The following is a 21268-nucleotide window of genomic DNA, read 5'->3' as shown; positions in this document are numbered from 1 at the left end:
CAAACTTCATTGACAACTGAAGGCAAATGAGGACAGATTCCAGCCTCTAAATACCACAATGTACCTGAAGACTTTTCACCCATTACATGGGTGTCTGCTGTTGCTGTAGCACTCGCCCTAACTAGATATCAAAACACTTCACATAAGGTTAATGAATTAAGCCTCAACACACCCAGTAGCTTAGCATCACCCTATTAAGGATGAGCCCTGAGGCACGGAGAGGAAGGATAACCAAACCCAGGCCGCACATACGCATATACATATAAGATCAGGGAGGCAGGACTAGGATATTGAGCTGTCAATCCAGAAAGTTTCACGTACTGACGTATAATAAGTTCAGCCGCACGCAGGAGGGTCGCCCGGGCGGCAGCAGAGGAGGAGGGCGGCGGGCGAGAAAGGGAGGACGCACAGGAACCGAGAAGGCCGCAGAGGGGGAAGCCCGCCCGACCGCCTGGACCCTCACTACGCCGGAAAGTTCCCAGAGTTTGTCCCCAAGCAGGCCCCGGTTCCTGCCACCCACCCCCACCCCACCCGGCCGACCCCGAACGGAGGGCCCAGAAAGCTCCGAGCACATCCCTCCCTCCTCAGCCCACAGCGCCGCCTCGCCCACCCCAGGCCCTCGCCGCCACCGCCTCCTACCTTGGCCACATAGTCCTTCACCTCATCCAAGTCTCCATTTTTGAGGGCCCACATGAACTCCTTGTCAGACATCGCGGCCGCCTAGCAGAGACGCGGGCGGGCGAGGCGGCGAGGGGCCGGCAGCACCTCCACGGAGCGAGGGCGGCGGCGCGGAGGGCAGGAGCCCCTCCCCCGGCTGTGGGCCGCTCTCTCTCCCTCTCGCTCGCTCGCTCGCTGCCGGCGGGCGGGCTAGCGGGCGGTTGGTCGGGGCGGGGCAGGCCGGCGGCAGTTAGGGCGGTTGGGGCTCGGCGCCGCGGAGCGAGGCCGGGCACGCGGGCAGAGGGAAGCACGGAAGAACCCGCCCGACTGAAGGGAAAAGCGGTTTACTTGCGCGCAGCGCTTCCGCTTCCGGTTTCCATTCAGCTCAGCTCCCCTCCCCCGCGGTCCCCTACCCACCCCACCGAGACACCCACGCGGCAGCGGGGGGCGCATGCGCCCACCGTGAGCGTCGCTCTGTTCCCGGAGATACCGGGGGGCGTGGTGGAGGGGGAAGCGGCGCGGCGCATGCGCCGTAAGTTCCCGCGGCCTCTCCCCGCCGGCGGCCCCGCCCCCGGTTGCCCGGGGGTTGCCATGGTGCCGCGGCCTGCGCCGGGCCCCGCCAACCGTCTCGCCAGCTCGCCGGCGGGGCCGCGCTGAGCCTGCCGCCGGCTGGGAGGCGAGCCCTGCCGAACTCAGCCCTGGGCAACCCTACGCTTACCTCACCCTGCGCCCGGGACCCTGCGGAGGATGTGCGTGGGGCGCTGCGTCTCTGCCCGGGGCGCTGCGGCATGCCGGGGGTGCGGCGGGCAGCGCTGGGCTCCCAGGGGGCGGCGGGCCGCTGGCTCCTGCCTCCAAACCGGCTGAGGAACTGCCTGTTCGAGTATCTGTCCCCACTGAGGAGCTAAGTGCCTAAATAGCTGTTCTGTAAAACCCGAGGCACCGAACGTGCTGTGAATAATTATCATAATGCTTCCAAAACAGAGCGGGGAGACATAAAAGGAAGTATGTGATAATTAATTGATGTGTTGGCACTTGGTGGCTGCGTCTGTTTTTTGAAACCGCACGTTTTGCATACGGAACACGGAGCCTGTTGTGTGACTCATGCTTGACTGCTGACAGGCAGCCGCTCTTCCCAAACCCCTCTGGCAAGCAGCATCCCGAATGCCCTTGGAGCTAGAGCTGCTCTGCTGTGACTGTAGCCAGTCTGGCAACGGTATGAAAATGTACAGATACTGTTTAAGGGCAGCAATGCTCTTATTAATGAGAAGGAGGGGGCACTCCACCCTACAGCCAAAGAAAATTTGTAAGGCGGGGTGGTGGTGCCACACAGCTTGTGGTTTTTCTGTGTTTTCTTTCTATTTCTGAACTACAGAAATGTTAAATATGTAAGGCTTTGCAGATTCTTGTCAGGGATTAAATGGCATTCCACTGAAATAGCTAGAATGTTACTTGCAAGGAAGTAAAAATCTGTGCCCTTTCAAGTTGGATTAATTACTGATTTCACTTATAAACTGAGAAGTTTTGGAACACATGATTTTGTCCTTGCTCCCTAATGCCATTAAAGAAAAACAAAAAACTGTCAAAGACAAATTGTCAAGTGTCCTTGCATTGTTTCATAAATGCTTCCTGTACATGCATAAGTACGAATTTTTCAGTGCTTAATTTTGCAGTCTGCAGAAATGGTAAGTTACGATTTTTTTAATTAGCTAAATGCAATTTCTTCCTTTTTCAGAAAGGCTAAATAATCCTGAGTTAATAAGTCTGGTGAAAACAGATTTAACATTCTGGATACTTAGATAGGTATTTGAATATGCATCAAGGAGCCAAGTTGTGACCACAGTTTTAAAACGTTGCTGGACACTTCCGTTGCCATATTTGTACTCACTAGCCTGTGAATCCAATCTTTCAATTTTACCAACAATTTTTCTATGTTATCCTTACTCCTGTCTCATCACTGAAGCAGAAAAATTTTCACACTTCCTTCTTTCTCTACAAGATCTGTTACCTAAAGTACGTGGTTTAGTTGGATACTTCTCCCCTTCTACCTGATACATGCCTTTCCTATAGGTACACTCACTGGTTAGCTTCAGGCCCAAATTATAAATGGCTTTTGTCTACTCAGTGACTAATACCGGATCTCTCAGGCATGCATCCAGAAATAAAAACCCATACCTGATACCATTCTCTTAACTGTGGGATGCTGTCATATATGCCTTAAAAGCTACATGCACTGCCTTAGCCCTGTTTCTTTTCCTTTTACTTTTTTTCAGTTTTAGTTCTAACTCTTAGAAGTCTATGTATGTGTAAGAACTTTGATTCTTAGACATGTTAATCAGGAAAAAAAAGTGAAAGAAATGCAGTGAATATGTGTTTAGCAAAGGAGTTTCTTAAACAGAATTTTTTCTCTTGAAAGCCTTATAAACTTATAGTTATTCAAAAAGAAATGCGGTACTAAACATAGAAAGTCTGTGAGACCTGGGTTTGACTATAATCCTTAAACTAGGCACTGCTTTTACACATCTCTCTACTTCCCCTCTCTGTCTTGTAAGCAGTAGTGGAATCACTTTCCATTTGTGGAAAGGATCACCTCTTTGTACTGTCTTTAACCATACTAGCCACACTGCAAGTTCACTGGTTGGAGAATTAGTTCATCATTGAGAGAGAGTCGTAACTGTTAGCTCTAGAGTTTACGTTGGCCTGTTGGATATAAGCATTTGCTTGATGACATTACCTACTTCAAAATAGTATTTTAGTCTCATCAGCAGAAGTTTCAACACAACATGCAAGTCATGCTCCAGAAGACTTATAGGATAAAGGAGACCCCTAAAGAAAAAGTAATTTGTGTTTCAATAGAGATATAAGCCAAATGTATTACAAGCAAGAACAAACATTATCCTCATCAGCATAGCATATCTTTGTATCTTCTCTATGAACCTGTGCTTCATTTTCTGGTGAAAAACTGGTTATTTCTATTCTGCATCCTCCGGAAAATTTGAGAAGCATGAGATGCATTGAATGGCTGGAGGAGCAGGAAGTGATAATGAGTTAAAGTGTAGGAAGACTGCTAGGTCAATGAACTGTGCCTTCTCTAGCCCAGTTATTCCCATTGAAGTGAAATTCATCTGTCTGCTTACTGGTTGAGTCCTGTTTTGAAGGCCTATATGACTGCTAAACTGTCCCATAGACTCATCCTGCTGTGCTGACCAGAGCTTCACTTCCATAAGTGAATCTCACTTATGGAATATAAACCATTATTTTTTGCATTTATCATCATATAATTGCCCATATACTTTTGCATATAAATGTAGTTTCGCATTTATCTGTTTCAACCAAGAAATTGTAATTCATTGTTGCATTCAGTTATACATTACTATTATATAATGCATATGCTTGTATAAGTCATAAATGCAGTACACAAATAGTCTAGAATACAAGGCAATCCAATAAATTTAGCTATCCAAATAAAAAAAAAAGGAACAACATAAAAACCCAAGAAAGAGACTTGAATACATACTGGTACCCTTGCAGATTTTATTTAAAAATGCGTGTTTGATCTCTTATTTACTATATTCCCTTTATGTAATACCAAACAATTCATACACAACAGCTGTTAGTTCAGCAACAATAGCCAAGCAGTAATATAAAATATCACCATACAGAATGCATTCTATTGAGGAGAAAATAATAAAGTTAACAGCAGACTAGATAAAGTTATGGAACTGACACAAGAGATCTAGGAATGACAAGTGAAAATTGGACAATTGATCAGCTTTCTGTTTATTATTTGGTCATATTTATATTATTTGTTGCTGTTTGTCTGCTGTGGAGATTACCAGAGAAGAAACGCTAATATCTTCCCCTTAGCTTTTGAGTCCGGCAACAGTTTTACTTCATCGTAGCCAAAAAAGTTTCGGGTTTTGGTCCATGCATCTCAAACCTTATTATACAGGATATGAAAGACGAGTATCTCCTGTCTCCCTGAGTTCTTTCTTTAGCTGTGTGAATCTTTGGTGAAATAGTTCAGTATTTGCTGACATTACTGCAAATAAATTTCTTCCTAACCTTTAGAAAATCTGTGTAAGTATTTGAAAAGTCAATACATATATATAGGCCCAGGTTTTGCTTTTCCCATCTGTGGTATGAAGTGTCTGAAGGAAGAGGGAGTGGAAAGGAAAAGGAAATAAGAGTTATTTTTTCTCTTCCGTGGTCAAGCAGGATTGCAGCCAGGGAAACCCAACAACTGTTAACTGTGTTTGTTGTGGCACTTGAAATAGCAGGGGAAGCAAAGTCAGACATATAGCTCCAGCTCTTTGGTACTTGTTCATGAATCCCAATGAGGCTGGACCTTGCGAAGTAATGCAGTAACTTGAGTGCCAGCCTTTGGTAGTGAGGAAGGGCAGCATGCTGTGGAAATGCATCTTCCCATGGAGTGGAACTGCTTTTTCCTTGGACACTATTTAGTAAACACGATCGAGCAGTCAGTTTAGCAATTGCTAAGCAAGGGGCTGGCTCTGAAAACTGACGCAAGGAGCTTATCAGTGTTGACAAATACTCTCAGCAAGATCAGAAAGTGAATAATGGTTTGGAGGTTTGACCCATAAATAACCAGGCTGGGCTTATTTATTAACACAGAGTACAAATCTCCTTTTGGCTGCAAGCCTTCTCTCTTTTAGTATCCTTCGTAGATGCCAGTAGTTTTTTATAGTTTTCTTTGTTCATTTCACATTTAAGTGCTGTATCTTCTTTTATTTACAAGAGTATGGGTATAAGTCATTATTACTGTCTTCATGACTAATATGAACTAAAATCTTTGTGCCTTTACCCAAGAGAAGATACCTTTTTTCTATAACCTTATTTATTAGGGCCACAAAAATGATCAGAGGGATGGAACACCTCTCCTATGAGGAAAGGCTGAAAGAGCTGGGGTCGTTCAGCCTGGAGAAGAGAAGGCTGCAGGGAAACCTTATTGCAGCCTTTCAATACTTAAAGGGGGCTTATAAGAAAGATGGGGATAGTCTTTTTAGCAAGGCCTGCTGCAACAGAACAAGGGGTAATGGTTTTAAACTAAAAGAGGGTAGATTTAGACTAAATATAAGGAAAAAATTTTTCACGATGAGGGTGGTGAAACACTGGAATAGGTTGCCCAGAGAGGTGGTAAGTGCCCCATCCTTGGAAACATTCAAGGACAGGCTGGATGGGGCTCTGAGCAGCCGGATCTAGTTGAAGGTGTCCCTGCCAGTTGCAGGGGGGTTGGACCAGATGACCTTTAAAGGTCCCTTCCATCCCAAAACATTCTATGATTCTATGGTTTCTCTTTTCAGGAGCAGTTCATAGGAAATGGAATTTCAAGATACTATCTCTTGATAATCTCAGTTATTTCTCTGAATTTAAATCATAAAATTATAGAAGCCCAGAATAATTTAGATTGGAAGGAACCTCTGGAGTTCATCTGATCTAATCCCTGCTCAAAGAAGGGCTAACTTAGATGAGGTTGCTCAGGGCCTTTTCCAGTCAAGTTCTGAATATCTCAAAGTGGGATGAAACCACAACTTTTCCTGGCAACTTGTTCCAATGTTTGACTGCTTTTACAAAACAAACAAACAGAAAATCCTTATATCTAATAAAAATTTCTCTGTTGTAACTTATACCTACCTCTTCAAGAAGAGTTTGGCTCTGTCTTCTCTCTACATTCTTACGAGGTAGCTGAAGACAGCAGTAAGATCCCCCTACCCCCACTTTAACCTTGTAATCTCAGGGCCGAACAAGCCAGTTTCTTTCAGCTTTTTGTCATATGTCATGTGCTTTAGTTGGCTTATCATCTTGGTCATCTTCTGACGGACTCACTCCGGTATGTTAATGTCTTTTTTTACTCTGGGGAGCCCAAAACTAGAACCAATACTCCATCTTCAGCCTCACAAGTGATGACTAGAAAGGATCAATCACTCATTACTGATTATTCCTTTGGAGGCTGAAATTGTCTTCAAGCGAACTGTTGCATTGAAGGGTTAAACACCGGAGAGCTCGTGCTGGCATGAGTGACAGCACAGTCTCTGTTCCAAAGCAAGGGACTGTTCAGTATAGCTGAGCATCACAATCGGGAGAACTTAGCCCAAAGCTTTGCTGATGGTGCAAGAGTCTGAATAGGTTTCAGTTTGCTTTTTCACAACAGTATGGGCTTTGCAGTGCTGACAAAGGTGAAATCTTTTGCTAGTAAGCAAATGAGAGTTGGGCGCATTAGGGACCGATACTAAGAAAGAGGAAACATAAACAACATCATTTTTCTCACAGTACTCGTTGAAGCAATAAACAATTGACTACTAAAAGTGATACCAATGTGATTCTCTAGTTAAATGAAAATAAATGATTATGAACTTGCTCAGCTGCATGGAGATAATTCTAAATTCTAATACTGTAGGTGAAATTCTAGGATTTTAGAAAAAGTTAGAGAAGTGAAATTGCTTGGCTCTGTAGAGAATTGCAGATAGCAAAATTCTGCCTTTTTTAGAAAGGACAGCCCTTGAGAAAAAAAATGACATCTCATGTAGTTTTGTCCTAATTCAGAGAAGGCATCTGTGTGAAAGTTACCGTTTGGAAAGTGAGTGTAAGTTGGTGTAACTTATATGTTGGGTGAATGAACAACTGGAGAGGTTGGGTAATACCAGAAGTAGAACAAACAAACAAAACAATGTCTGAAAGTTTCAAGATAAACCAGAATAAAGCATTTTACACTTAAACCTTTCTTTGCTGCCACTTGCATGTCCACCCAGATCAGTGCCTTGAGATAGCAGACTGTTGCGTGCAATCTTCCAGTTTTTTATTTGGAGAATAGTCATAGGTGTGCTTTTAGTAGGAAATAGCTCTGTCTGAAAAACCTACAAAGATGCTGCTGAACTCTTTGAGTTTCTACAGAGCAGAGAAAGCTGCGTCTGGAGCTTTTGCTTGTTAGATCTGCAATGTTCCACTCACGGACTGTGTTCTTCAGCATCTGTTAGGGTTTCCTTACCCTTATTAAGCTGAGAATTTCCTGAGCCCCACTTTTTTCATGGTGGCAAGATTTTGCAACCAGGAGAGACACTGACTGCTGGCTTCCAGATCTTGTTCCTTTTGGAACAGTCTCATCATTTTTTTAGTGCTTTAAGCACTGTCTGAAACCCTCCACTTTCAACCCAAATCACAAAATCAACAACATTAGTTCAGCATCCCAACTTACAAAATGAAACTTAAACATGAGCATTTATATCACCCACATAAAAAAGCTGAAATACACTGTATTTCTGCCCTTTGAATGTTTTATGGAACAGTATTTATGGATCTAGGTGTGAGCAGTAGAAGCAAATGCAACTGCCAGAGTACCGTACACAGATTTTACAGTGTATATAGTCTGTGTGTTTCATCTAAGCTACAATTGTTCTAGGAAGTACATAGTTTACAATTATGAAGTATGGAATAAATCTTCTTTAATCAAAACCACAGTTTTCAAGTTTAGAATGTCCAGATTAATCATACAGATTATATACAGGGAATTTATTAAATGAACATTCAAAAACACAGATAAAACATGTATGTTAATGTTCCATTCAGTACCATAGTAAAATCTGGACCTTTAGTTCCACCCTGAGATGTACCATTTCAGACCAGTACAGTCCTGGCTTTATGCAGATTGTTTGCTGGTACACTGGTTGTCCTGTGAGCATCAGAGGATAAACAAAAGACCTTTGATATAATATAGCAAAACTCATCCAGTTATGTATACTTGTGCTGATTTAAACACTCTAATATTTTGAGGGATATTTTGTATATTGTAATGTGTTTAATGAACCAGTCTTTGCTTATAAATCAAAAGGCAAGGACAATAACTTCCTTTTTTTTCGTGGTTTTAAAGTTTTCACTAGCGATGTTTAATAAACATCAAACAATAACAGTAACAGTCACAGTGCCACAGGGAGACACTGTTGTCCAAACCATCATTTCCTATGTCTTCATTTTCCCGTCCATAATCCAATACTTTTCTACAATTCTAAAGAGCCTTGAGAATCTCAGATGAAGGATGCTATATCAGTGAAAAAATATTATAAATATATGGTTGATGGGGTTGTTCCTGCTGAGATGCAGGATAGATAAATGTGAGGAATCAATTATGATTGTTACTACTTATCTTTGGAGCAGAATTAAAAAAAAAGAATTAGGATACTTTGTCGAAAGGCAGATTTCTTCACAAAAATGGAACACATTCTGCTTTTGCAGACTGTGTCATAAAATAAATGTGTTTGGAAACAGATGTAAGAAAGGCCTTAGCTGCACTGCAGATACTTGTTCCTGGTACAGCACTGAAAAAGTCTGGTTTTCTGCATTAATAAAAATATTCTTCTTTCATGATAATTATCCATATTCTTACATCCTTTATATTGCAATCATGTCTCCAGTTGCTTCTTTCTTGTAAAAATACGGACAGGATATATCGGCTAAAAATGCTGTGCTTGAGATCTCTTTTCAGTGTTTTTCAGATATGAATGTGCCTTGGTGTTCAGTTTTAATCAGCAACCTTTTCCTTAGTTTAAAGCAACAACTTTTTTTTTTTAGCTTTGTCCTTTTTGTTCCTCATTTCTTTCTTTCTTTCCATATTTTCCTCTTTCTCTTGTCCATTTGCTATTTAATACATGGACTATCCCTTCATATTAACAGAGGCAGAACTGTGGTAATGCTCTTACCATAATCTATTTATGTAACAGTTTGGGCTAGAACCTAGCCCTTCTTTTGCAAAAGGGAATAGCTTCCTTGAGTGGGTGAAAGCTCTTCCTGTTACACGGATTGTATGGATTATGAAACATTTTGCTCTCAATTTGGTGAGGATCTCCAGTACAGTACAGTCTGGAGCAGTGTTGTGTTGCAATGCTGCCCCTTCTATCCTGCCAAGGTATGTTTTTGCTGTATTCTCCATGGTCTTCGCAGGGGGTGGGAGGAATAAATGACATCCTAAAAACAGCTTAAAATTATATCTTCCACTTTAATGGTGCAGTTACTGCAGGCCCTTGCAAACCTGTAACATGCGTTATTCCAACATAGTGTGTGGGAATACTGCAGGACCCTTACAGTAGTCTCAACAGGACAGCTAAGTAGTGCTCAGTGTATTCTGTCAGATTGCTTGTGTCCTGTATACGTCACACTTCAGAAACATAGCTGCTAATGTTTGTGATAGGTACAGTGACATAGTATACAGCCATCAGTACTGTTCACAACTGTAACTCTTCCATTACCCATATACCCTATACACATAAACATTTGCGTTGCTCTTTCTCATCCTAGGAGATGCTTTGCTGGAGCAGTGGAAGCAGCTCAGGTGTCTCTTCACCGTGCTATCCAGTGCCTCCCAAAGTGTCTGCATTACCTTCAATAATGGAAAAGACTGTGTACCGTAGCCCCGCCTGATTCTGCCACATACAGTTTATTTGTACTTTTAATTAACCCTACATGTGCTAATGAACACCTTTGTTTAATTTCTTAGCAGATTCATGAGATTATAAAGTCTCAAATAACACAGAAAAGGAGAGGGAGAGTCCTAGGCCCAAAGTATTTCTGCAGCTATAGCTATTTATAAAGTTTTGTACTCGTCCACCATGAGTTTGCATAGCCACTTGTTATCCATGCTTCGCTCCGTTCAGTCAATATGCTCAGGAGCTCTGCCACTATTCTTGTGAAGACACATAATCTGTTTCTGCCAAAGGGGATAGAATATAGAAGCAGCATGTCAATATAGCCTATCTGGATAAATTGACACATACTGATGACATACTGTGTATGCATCATTCCATATCTGTCCTCTCTTTCTGATATGGTCTTTATTAACTTGCAGAATCACTAATAGCATCGTATTGAGTGCTAGGAGTGTTTTCTCACAATTCCCATTTGAAATGCGATTGTAGATTACATTGTGTACTTGCTAATAATAAAGCTTGTACTGTCCTGTGCACGGAGCTGTGACATTTATTTCTCTCTCCATCCACCAGGTGTTACTCTCCAATTTCTAACTGCTATGCGATGTGAAATTCAGGGCTTTACAGTGGAGGTGGAAATAAAAACAAGAAAGAAACAGTGAATTTTTCCGTGTCTTTATATTTCTTTGTTCCTCTCCATGGAAACTGATAAGCTTTTGGCCCTCTCTGTTTTTATTTTCTTGGAGGAATCTAAGGAAACTGGAGGATGCATGGGTATTTGTCTATGCATATGGTATAGATTTATTAAAACGGCAATGTCACATATATAAAATGTATAGGGACACAGGAACCAGAAGAGACTTTTGTACTACCTTTCAGTTTACTTCTGTAGTCCCTATTCACAGTGATCAGATGTAGATCATTCCTACTATAAATAAGCAAGTCAGTATGAGCCACAGTTGCAGAAACAAGTTTGCACCATTACAGGTAGCAATTAGACTTTAATTTTTGTTTATCTCTTCAGATAAGAATCCAGAACAGAAGGGTTCCCAGTTCCTGGTTTTCCCCGCTTTGTGTGAGGCCAATTCTGATGTTGAAGCAGCTGCACAGAAGATGCAGGACTTACTTATATTTTAATATCTGTTGAAGATGACAGCTGTTGTAGCAGGAAAAGGTTTATCAGAAATCAATAAGTATTAAAAGATTAGCAGATCATCTTTTAACTAGTAACACATATTATGCATGTCTTACCTTTTTTATTTCCTTTCATATTGTGGCAAATAGGTCTAAATTTATTCTATCTCTTTTTGCCTAATACCACTAAGGACTTACGTATTTAACTATCTCACAGTCCAGTAGATGGCAAGTACCTATACAGATTTTGAGTAACCTGAATAAAATTATATTCCCAGTGGATGTGCTGTTTTTGACAGAGCTATCACAGACTTAGCTTAGTTAATGTCACCAAATTTTCAATCATTTCTTTCGTTCACTCTGGGTATGGTATCTGATCAAACATAGCTATTTGCAAGTAAGCAAGCTAGCCAAAGCCACTGTAGCCTTTTTTTTGCATAACAGAGCCTACCTTAATGTCAATGTTGGTGAAATTATTTTAAATGCTTCCAAGAATATGAGCTTCCAAGAAATATAGAAGTGCCATCAGAGCACTCAGTTGCAAATCAGGCAGGACAATGAGTGCACCAGGTATTGAAGTGGTATGTGGGAAAAAGAAACATGATTGTTTGAGGAAGTTCTCTAAAACTTACTCTGTGAAGTACAAATTGCTACCTAACCTTTGAGCTTATAGCCCTATATAGGCTGCAAGGGAATATGAGCATGTATATTGGGGCGGGGGGGGGGGGGGGGGGAGAGGCATTGTGATCAGAAATAGCACTTTTGTGGACAGGAAAAGCCTGTGAGGCAGAGGAGGCCCTGGCAGCTGCAGATCAGCTCTCCCACTGAGCAGTGCTACTGGTTTTGTGACAAGAAATGGTCATCTGTGCACCCGCTGAGCTTAACTCCACTGTTTCCACTGAAGGAATAGATGTCTCTGAGGAGCTCACCAAAACAGCGACAACTGAGTGTATGATTCAGGGAAGTAGCTGCTGAACTATTTTGAATGTTTCAGTATGACATTCTGTATGTATTCCAAGGCTGGGGCTGCATTTCTCATTCAGCCAAGAAAAACAGTATTACAGTGGTTTTCTACTTCATATTCTCCTCCTCACACACAACTTTATATAATGAAAGCAACGTGGAAAAACTGCTTCAGGTGGCAACCGAACATCCAGTAAACTAGTAAACTTTGGGTAGATTTGAACACTTGCTGAGTGAAATGTTTACTGTGACCAACTTCTATTTGTATAGAATGGCCATATTTAACTGCACACTTGTTGTCTATCTAATAAAACTATTTCCTCACCATTACCTTCATACCAGTGCATGTGATCTGCCTTGAATATATCAGTTTTCAAGAGCACAGTTTTGCTTTGTGACATGAAAAGTAGGGAATATTTAAATCTTCTTATGTAAGTGTCACTCTGGTCACTCATTTCTGGTGCTAAAGGCACTGTTACAAAAATCTCCTGTCTCTTTGCAGCCATGAATTATATCCTGCCTGACCTCTAGTGGTTATCGTCGTGAATAGAGTCTCCTCCTGTGTACGGAGTGACTAAGCTCACTTCTTACGTTTGGCAGTCAAGAAAGGGGTGAGCACAGATTTAAGACTACCTCAGGTTTAAGAAGGTGCAACACAAAGAGAAACTACATGGGATTTCAGGACTAGATCTCAATTAGGCTTGTTGCATGAAGGATGGCATGATTAGTTCATAGAATCATAGAATCATAGAATCATTAAGGTTGGAAAAAACCCTTAGGATCATCGAGTCCAACCATTAACCTAGCACTGCCAAGTCCACCACTAAACCATGTCCTCAAGCACCACGTCTACCCATCTTTTAAATACCTCCAGGGATGGGGACCCAACCACTTCCCTGGGCAGCCTGTGCCAGTGCCCGACTACCCTTTTGGTGAAGAAGTTTTTCCTAATATCCAACCTAAACTTCCCCTGGTGCAACTTGAGGCCATTTCCTCTCATCCTATCGCTTGTTACTTGACAGAAGAGACCGACCCCCACCTTGCTACAACCTCCTTTCAGGTAGTTGTACAGAGCGATGAGGTCTCCCCTCAGCCTCCTCTTCTCCAAACTAAACAACCCCAGCTCCCTCAGTCACTCCTCATGAGACTTGTGCTCTAGACCCTTCACCAACTTCGTTGCCCTTCTCTGGGCATGCTCCAGCACCTCAATGTCCTTCTTGTGGTGAGGGGCCCCAAACCAAACACAGTACTCGAGGCGCAGCCTCACCAGTGCCTAGTACAGGGGCACGATCACCTCCCTGGGCCTGCTGGCCACACTATTCCTGATACAAGCCAGGATGCCATCGGCCTTCTTGGCCACCTGAGCACACTGCTGGCTCATGTTCAGGCAGCTGTCAACCAACACCCACAGGTCCTTTTCCACCAGGCAGCTCTCCAGCCACTCCTCCCCCAGCCTGTAGCGTTGCATGGGGTTGTTGTGCAGGACCCAGCACTGAGCCTTGTTGAATCTCATGCAGTTGGCCCCAGCCCAATGATCCAGCCTGTCCCTGTAGGCCTTCCTACCCTCCAGCAGATCGACACTTCCACCCAACTTGGCGTCATCTGCAAACTTACTGAGGGTGCACTCGATCGCCTCATCCAGATCATCAATGAAGATATTGAACAGGACCAGCCCCAACACTGAGCCCTGGGGAACATGACTTATGACTGGCTGCCAACTGGGTTTGACTCCATTCACCACCACTCTCTGGGCTCGGCCGTCCAGCCAGCTTTTGACCCAGCGCAGAGTGCACTTATCCAAGCCGTGAGCAGCCAGCTTCTCCAGGAGAATGCTGTGGGAGACAGTGTCAAAGGCCTTACTAAAGCCCAAGTAGACAACATCCACAGCCTTCCCCTCATCCACTAAGCGGGTCACCTTGTCATAGAAGGAGACCAGGTTAGTGAAGCAGGACCTCCCTTTCATAAACCCATGCTGGCTGGGCCTGATCCGCCGATTGTCCCGCACTTGCTGCATAATGGCACTGAACATGATCTGCTCCATGACCTTTCCCAGCACTGAGGTCGGGCTGACAGGCCTGTAGTTCCCCGGATCCTCCTTCAGACCCTTCTTGTAGATGGGTGTCACATTAGCTAACTTCCAGTCATCTGGGACCTTCCTGGTTGACCAGGACTGCTGATAAATGATGGAAAGTGGCTTGGCAAGCTCCTCTGCCAGCTCCCTCAGTATCCTCGGGCAGATCCCCTCTGGCGCCATGGAATTGTGAGCATCCAGGTGGAGAAGCAGGTCGGTGACTGCTACCTCTTCGACAACTGGGGCTTCATTCTGCATCCTATCTCCATCTCCCAGCTCAGAGGCCTGAAAACCCCGAGGATGACCAGTCTGACTATTAATGACTGAGGCAAAGAAGGCATTAAGTACCTCAGCCTTATCCTCATCCTTTGTGGCAATATTTCCCTCTGCATCCAACAAAGGATGTTGCATGTGGTTAAAGACTTCAAGCTCACTGCATGAGTTTAGGTATATCTTCTACACATCTGTGAGTTGAAATAATACCTAGCCATCCTTATAAAGTGCTTTGAGATCTATGAAGTTTTTCATTAATTTAGGTAGACTTGATATACCAGTGCTAAAGAAGTAGGGCACAAAAGAGATGCTATCCTGACCTGATGTTATAAAGCAGCAATGACATCTGGATCTATGTAAGGGTGTGCGTACTCTCAGTGCATTGTTCTGTATGTTTTCAACATATACCGGCGCCTATATACTCAAAGGTTATCTCTATTGCTTGTAAAATCAAATGAAGACATCATTGTAGTTATATATCTTGCTCTTTGCAGGTAATTATGAAGCATACCTATATGCATACATGTACATATAGATTATGCAAATATGTATGTGTGTGTACATGTTTCTGTATGCTCAATCTGTATGCAGATTTCTGTATGCTGTAATCCTGTTTCAATGGGTGCAAAATCAGTATGATGTCCCAAAACCTGTTCTTCCTTTGTGCATTAGTCAAGCTCCTATTCTATACATTTAAATATTTCCTAACTGCCTGCTTACTTAAGAATTGCTATAACCAACTATGGATGAAGCATAAATAATTCATAATCACCAGAACAGATATGGAAATAACCAACAGGTACCTGCTAAACAAATGGGCATGTATTCACACTGCTGTTCCAGTGACTTGTATCTCAGCAGGTCAGCCCCGCCAGATTCCCAGATGTTGCTGCAGTTTTCCATCCAGAATCTTTTTGGCTACATTTACTATGCTAATAGAAAAACAATCTTGCTGTTAAATGTGCATCTACTGCTGAAAAATTATCCACTATATATAGCTTTTCTCCTAGAAGAATGAATGTGGCTTTAGAATGTTTAATGTCAGCGTATACACCAATTTCTCTTAGTGATGATTTTAATGTAAGCAGTTCTTCTTCAAAATGTTGACATTACAGATATTTTTTTTATCCTGATATTGATATTTCCTGTCTGTATTACTAAAATTGGTAGGAGAAGCTTTCCTGTGTTTGAGAAGGGGTTTCTGGTTAAAAGACCCACCAGACTGGGTAATGATATAAAATCTCAGTGCACCAATGTCTGAATACCTGAGAGGGAAATAAGGTTTTCTCTGCAAGTGGCAAGAGCAAATAGGAGAAAGTGTGGGAATGTACTCTAAGTAACAGTAAATAGATTTTTTTTTTTTACTTTTCTCTGGAGCCTGCCACTGTTGTACCTAACTACGGCTTTAATAGATTAAATTTTAAATTAAATTTGTTTTTATTACATCTTGTGTGGTCAATGAACCAGCTATGGTATATGAAGCATTAACTTAGTAAACTGCAGTTTTGGAGCAGAACTGAAGGTCCTGGGCAATATTCCACAATACCATCAGCAAGTAACTGTTCCATTTGTTTATGGTTAGGGGAATTTTACTCTGTGATCATCTGACATAAAAATAAGAACACTAACTAGTATATCAAGTCAGTATTATAGAATATCAAGAGAATAGAATCTGAATTAAAACTCTATTTAATAAACAATGTTAGTGGGTTAATAATGAGATTGAAGGTAATGAACTTCAGTAATCCATTGGTGGTTTTGATATTATCTACTTTTATAGCCTCAGACTAGTAATATTAAACATATTCTGTCAAGATTTTCTGAATCACGAAATTATGCAATTTAAGTATATAGTATCTGTGCAGAGTTTTGACCATAAGTAGGCTTTGCCTGCTCAAGATTGCTATTAATGAAAGTAAATTAAGATTGCAAGGTCAAGCACTTCTAAATTACGATGTACCAAACTGATTATTGTCCACTTTACCATTATTAACCAGTGGCTAAAATTTAGCAAAATTAAGAGGAATTGGGCTGATGGGCAGGCAGCCTTAATTAAAATCACCATTCACAGCTCCTCTGAGAAAAAGAATTAGATAAAGGAAAAGGATTTAGTCAAGTTTTAGCCTTGCCAGCAGAGATGGGTATCCAGTCAGGTTTGATGGTACTGTAGATTGTACTGGATTTAATCTGCACTGATGTTTTGAAATGATTGCTTATTTTACTAGTGAACTTCAAATAAAACATGTCATTCCCTGCCTGTGATTCATTATGTATCTAAAAAGATATAGGGCACTTTATTTGGGAGTCATATATTTTTCACTGCTGTCCTTAACAGAGCGATTCCAATTGAAGGAAACAGAAAGAGTTAATTTATAGATGTCAACGCAGCACCTGTAATGGAATGCAGATAGAAGGTTTGCGCTGGTAACCTGCCAGTAAACTGCCTGTATCTTGTCCAAATAGATAGAGTCAGTATTGCCTTCTTGTTAGGGTGGATGGAGGCAGTGGTTAGTTCATACACCCATCCTTGATCCAATCTTAGAGTTTTAATTTTGGAGGAGCCATCTTTGGGAGGAATGTTTGGAGATATTTTGGGGGAGCGGCATAGTGATTTTGTACCTTTTTTAATGAGATTATATTAGACTGAGTTCAGCTGGAAGCTGTTTTTCATTGGGGTTGGGAGGTGAGGGGAGAGAGGGGTGGTGCAGGATCCTGTCTGGACCTCAGTAAGAAAGACCCAACAACAAATGGCTTAATAAAGAGAACTGATTTAATAGGACAGAATAATAAGAAGAATATAGATAGCAAGTAAATCTTATGTCCCTTCAGATGCTGGGCACACTACGTTCGTGCAACATCGGATGGAGCCTGGATAGATTTTCCCACGGCGCATTTCACAAAGCAGAGCAGATCCTGTTTGTGGAGAGAAGCTCTCCCTTTTGGTCGTTTGAGCTAATGTGTGATTTCCTCACAAGAAAACAACTCTGTTCCTACAGGATGTTCTCATGACAACTTCTTGCTGAACTTTTAGATATAAGCAAGGCCAGGCAGGTGGTGCCAGCACAGGTACCAACTGGGATCTGCCTGCAGATTCCTCAGTTGCAGTGATCTGGTCGAGGTTATCCTGCAGCCAAGGACCTTGGGCAGCAGAGGACAGGCCTGTGGGCCACAGTGAACATGAAGCACAGCACAGGCTTGTGCCTGCTCAGGTTCCCTGTCATATGGGTCACTGACTCCTAAACATGCAGCGGTTTCTTGGTCAGGATCGATACAGAAGAGGGGAAAAAAGTAGGTTGCATCTCTCGGTGCCATACCTTCTTTTCTAACTCACATCCCTCTGCAGGGACCACAGACAAATTAACATGGCTTTATGCACAGTTTTGCTAGCACAAGGACTGAGAAACTAACCCCAAAGGATTCTTATTTCTTTCCCTGTTTTTCTCCTGGCATTCCAGTAAGAAAATTTTCATTTACTTCACATATAAATGCACATTTTCTCCTGTTTTCTGGCTTTGCTTTATTGGTATTTTCTATGTAAACTGTGTCTAAAACATGCTTCCTGACTGAGCCTTTCAGATGCAGGAGACAGTGCCAGGATCTGTAGAAATGATGCATTTGCATTAAGCCTTTTAGATCTGACAAGCTATAGGATTTTCGTGCAGTTTTGTATACAGTTTTAATATTTATTATTTCCAGATCAGAAGCTAGGATTTCACTCCATGTATTACAAATAAATTCTAAAAAAACTTCAGGCATAAGTTTTTGAATGGATAGAACATTTAAAATTTTCTCTGTAATATACTCGTGTCCAAGGAGTTAATTATCCTGAAAAATTAAGTGAAAAAGTGACATCTGATATTTAAAAAAAGCCTATTAAAATAATGCTAGGTTATCGAATAAACCATGTGCAAATTTGACAGTTGAACATCCACAAGCTCTTAGGGGATGCAACATCCCTCCTTCAGTTTCCACAATTTCGAGGTAACATTTCAGTTCCTACTATAGGAATGGAAGGAGATCAAATAGCCAGCAGTGACAAGGTACATTATGAAATCCACAATAATGGGCAAACTTTTGTTAAAAGGCGGACATCTTCTCTCCAGAAAAATATGTATTTGCTGTCATGTTCAAAAAGAAGACTGTTGTGCATGAAGGGACCACATTCGCTAAAACTAGCTGGGGAAGATGAAAATAACACCTTGTGTTGTCACTGTCATTTCTTGTGGATTGCAAAGGATTGACATGCAGGGTGGGTATGAAGGGTTATTGACACCACTGTTTATTTTTTCCCAAGAGCAGGAGTGAAGAGTACATCTACACATCTGTCAAGTCTCGGCCACTCAGCATGAGCTTCTTTCATCTGGCTCCTCCTTCACTCCTCCCCATAGCAAGGGCTTATGTCTCCCATATTGACATATTGTCTTTGACATATCAACCCAATACCTCTATCAAAGGCAACTGTGAAGGAGAAGCCTATAAGGTCATGCGCCGAGGTCATAAAATGGAGAAGAAACAGAGACACCGTGTTGCTGCCAAGGAGCTGGTTACCAGTCGGACTTGGCATGTGACATTGTCCTGCTGAATGGCCCGATCTGCAGCCACAGCCCAGAGCTGTGGCTTTTCCCAGCCGCAGGACCTGAAGCACCAGAAATGCCTCTTGCCTGATGGGAAGAGGCAGCACTCTCTCTTGTGCCTCAGAAAAAGGAATCTGAGAGGTCCGCATGTGCTCAGCAGCAAAATGTCTGAAGGGATTTACTGAGCCTGGTTTCTAGTGTGAATTTGCTTTACAAAAACATTTGTTTGTGCTTCCAAACTGGGATCTCATTTTAGATGTCCTCAGAATCTGAAAGGATTCACATCTTGCCTCTGGTCTGTGGTTGGAACCATCTCTAGTTTCTATAGATCTTTAATCTGTGGGGATTTTTTTCCCAAGGGTTATAGCTGTGTCACATGATGGCTGTTAAAGTTCAACATAGAAAACAAAGCTCAGTTTATAAATAAGAAGAGCTGTGAAGAGGCTATAAAATATATAGTGTTATTTTGTGAATAATTTTTTCATTTACTATAATGTTTTATGTACTGACTGGCTTCCTTTGATCTATATTTATTATCTGCTGCTTGCCTTAAAATGAGAAATGTAACTGCTTTGATAAATGGATTTGAAAGGTTATCTAGTTTCATGGTAGCTTCTTTAAGTTACCATTACATGCTTTGCTGAAATGTTATTTGGTAACTTTCTGAAGGAATATTTTGGTGCTTTGGGGTAGTGATAGCTCTCTCTTTTTCACTATATGGATATACATGAGAGGACATGTGAGACACAGGAACTGTTTCACTTTCCTCTGTGCAGATGATTATTAAAATACTCCAGTACTCTCTTTACTGATATGTGGAGGTCACTCATTTAAACTCCTTCTTCAGACCTTTGAAAACCACCCTAATTCTTTTTTTTCTTAAATTTGAAGTGATCCATGACATTTAGTTTTATCTTGAGCTGAATTTCTCAAACAAAAGATAAACTTACATGCTTGCAGATTTGCTTATTACATGATATACCTCAGGGTTTTAAACAATAGTAATCCTTTTTACTTAGATCAGAAATATTCCTTTATACTGGATCATTAGCTCAGCAGCAGAATTGTTGCATCTGATATTACAGAGTGATTCAGTGAAGGTTTTTCAGTCTCCATATTTATATTTGTTAGAGAACCAGCTACCACAGAGGGCTCACAGTAGAGATGACGAGGTCTTGCAGGGCCAGCGCTGAGCTGAGAAAGGGAAGCCAGCTAAAGGGCAGTCACTGCATGGGATTCTTCCTCACCCTACCTTGTAAAGACTTTCCTGTTGATTCCAGCAGTTGCAAACACACGCTGTATGGCCAGAACCAAAGGCCCACATATCAATGGTAGTCTTTCATGCAGCTTGAGATGAAACAGCCTGAGGAGGTTCCATATGCAGGATATGCCCCTAGTTACATCTTGATGTATCCAGAGACTTGCACCTGTCAATTTATTTATAAGAGAGCACTCTTGCTCCCTAAGCGCTGTTATTCCTTCAGCCTACTACCTGTCAGGAGATAGAGGGCTGGGAAAAAGAAGATACTTACCTGGGGAAACAGTCCAAGAAAGCAATGCTCTCAGGCACTTCCTGAACTTTTGTTTCAGGCAAAGGCTATCTGTTAAGAAAGGACTGTCCTGCTTTTCACTATTGCAAATGGCATTCTCTAACGTTGACCCATCACTTATCTTATGCAGATAATTAACATTTATATATACATATTGCAGCTCTGTCAGCACAATTCGTTCTTCACTATGGTTTCTTGGATCTCTTTTCCTTCTCGCTTTTCACCAACAGCTCTTGTACAATCACTGGCTAACACACCTATCTCTATTAATCACAGTTAGATGTGCAGATTTATACTGCATCAGCTGTACACTGTTTTATGGTACCTGCTTTATGTTTGAATCATCCATCTCAAGACAAAGGACTGAAGCAGGGCAAAATAAAAAATATAAGTATGATTCTAAGCACTCTGCAACTTAAATAGTCCCTTTTCAAAAATGCTGAAGGAGATTGGCAAAGGTATGGCAATGAAATATATGTTCACTATTCATCATAATAGAGTGAGCTGGGAGGGGAAAAAAACTGCCTTGTGTGGGTGTATTCATATATAACAGGCAGGAGAGGAAGCCAGACTTCTTAAACTGAAAACAATAAGCCATTTTTTTCGGGATGGGTC

The 21268-nt window shown here is 41.9% G+C and overlaps 1 protein-coding gene across 2 annotated transcripts in view; it reads right to left on the bottom strand.

The window, feature by feature from the left end:
• MTPN (myotrophin) overlaps window positions 1-1576 on the bottom strand; it is a 45429-nt gene extending 43853 nt beyond the window's left edge. The window contains exon 1 of one of the 2 annotated variants that reach the window (XM_087767179.1): window positions 1376-1576. In XM_087767179.1, the coding sequence (XP_087623305.1) occupies window positions 1376-1447 (72 nt within the window). In that variant the 5' untranslated portion in view covers window positions 1448-1576. Of the gene's footprint in view, window positions 1-639; window positions 1096-1375 lie in introns of those variants that run through there. The other variant, XM_087767178.1, reaches the window with a different exon arrangement.
• Between the last annotated feature and the right edge of the window lie 19692 nt (window positions 1577-21268).

This window comes from Nipponia nippon, unplaced genomic scaffold, assembly GCF_047370975.1.
Source record: "Nipponia nippon isolate SJK-2023a ecotype South Korea unplaced genomic scaffold, ASM4737097v1 scaffold_3, whole genome shotgun sequence".
Lineage (NCBI taxonomy): Eukaryota > Metazoa > Chordata > Aves > Pelecaniformes > Threskiornithidae > Nipponia > Nipponia nippon.
Note: the sequence above shows the minus strand (reverse complement) of the source record. Positions and strands in the feature narration are given on the sequence as shown.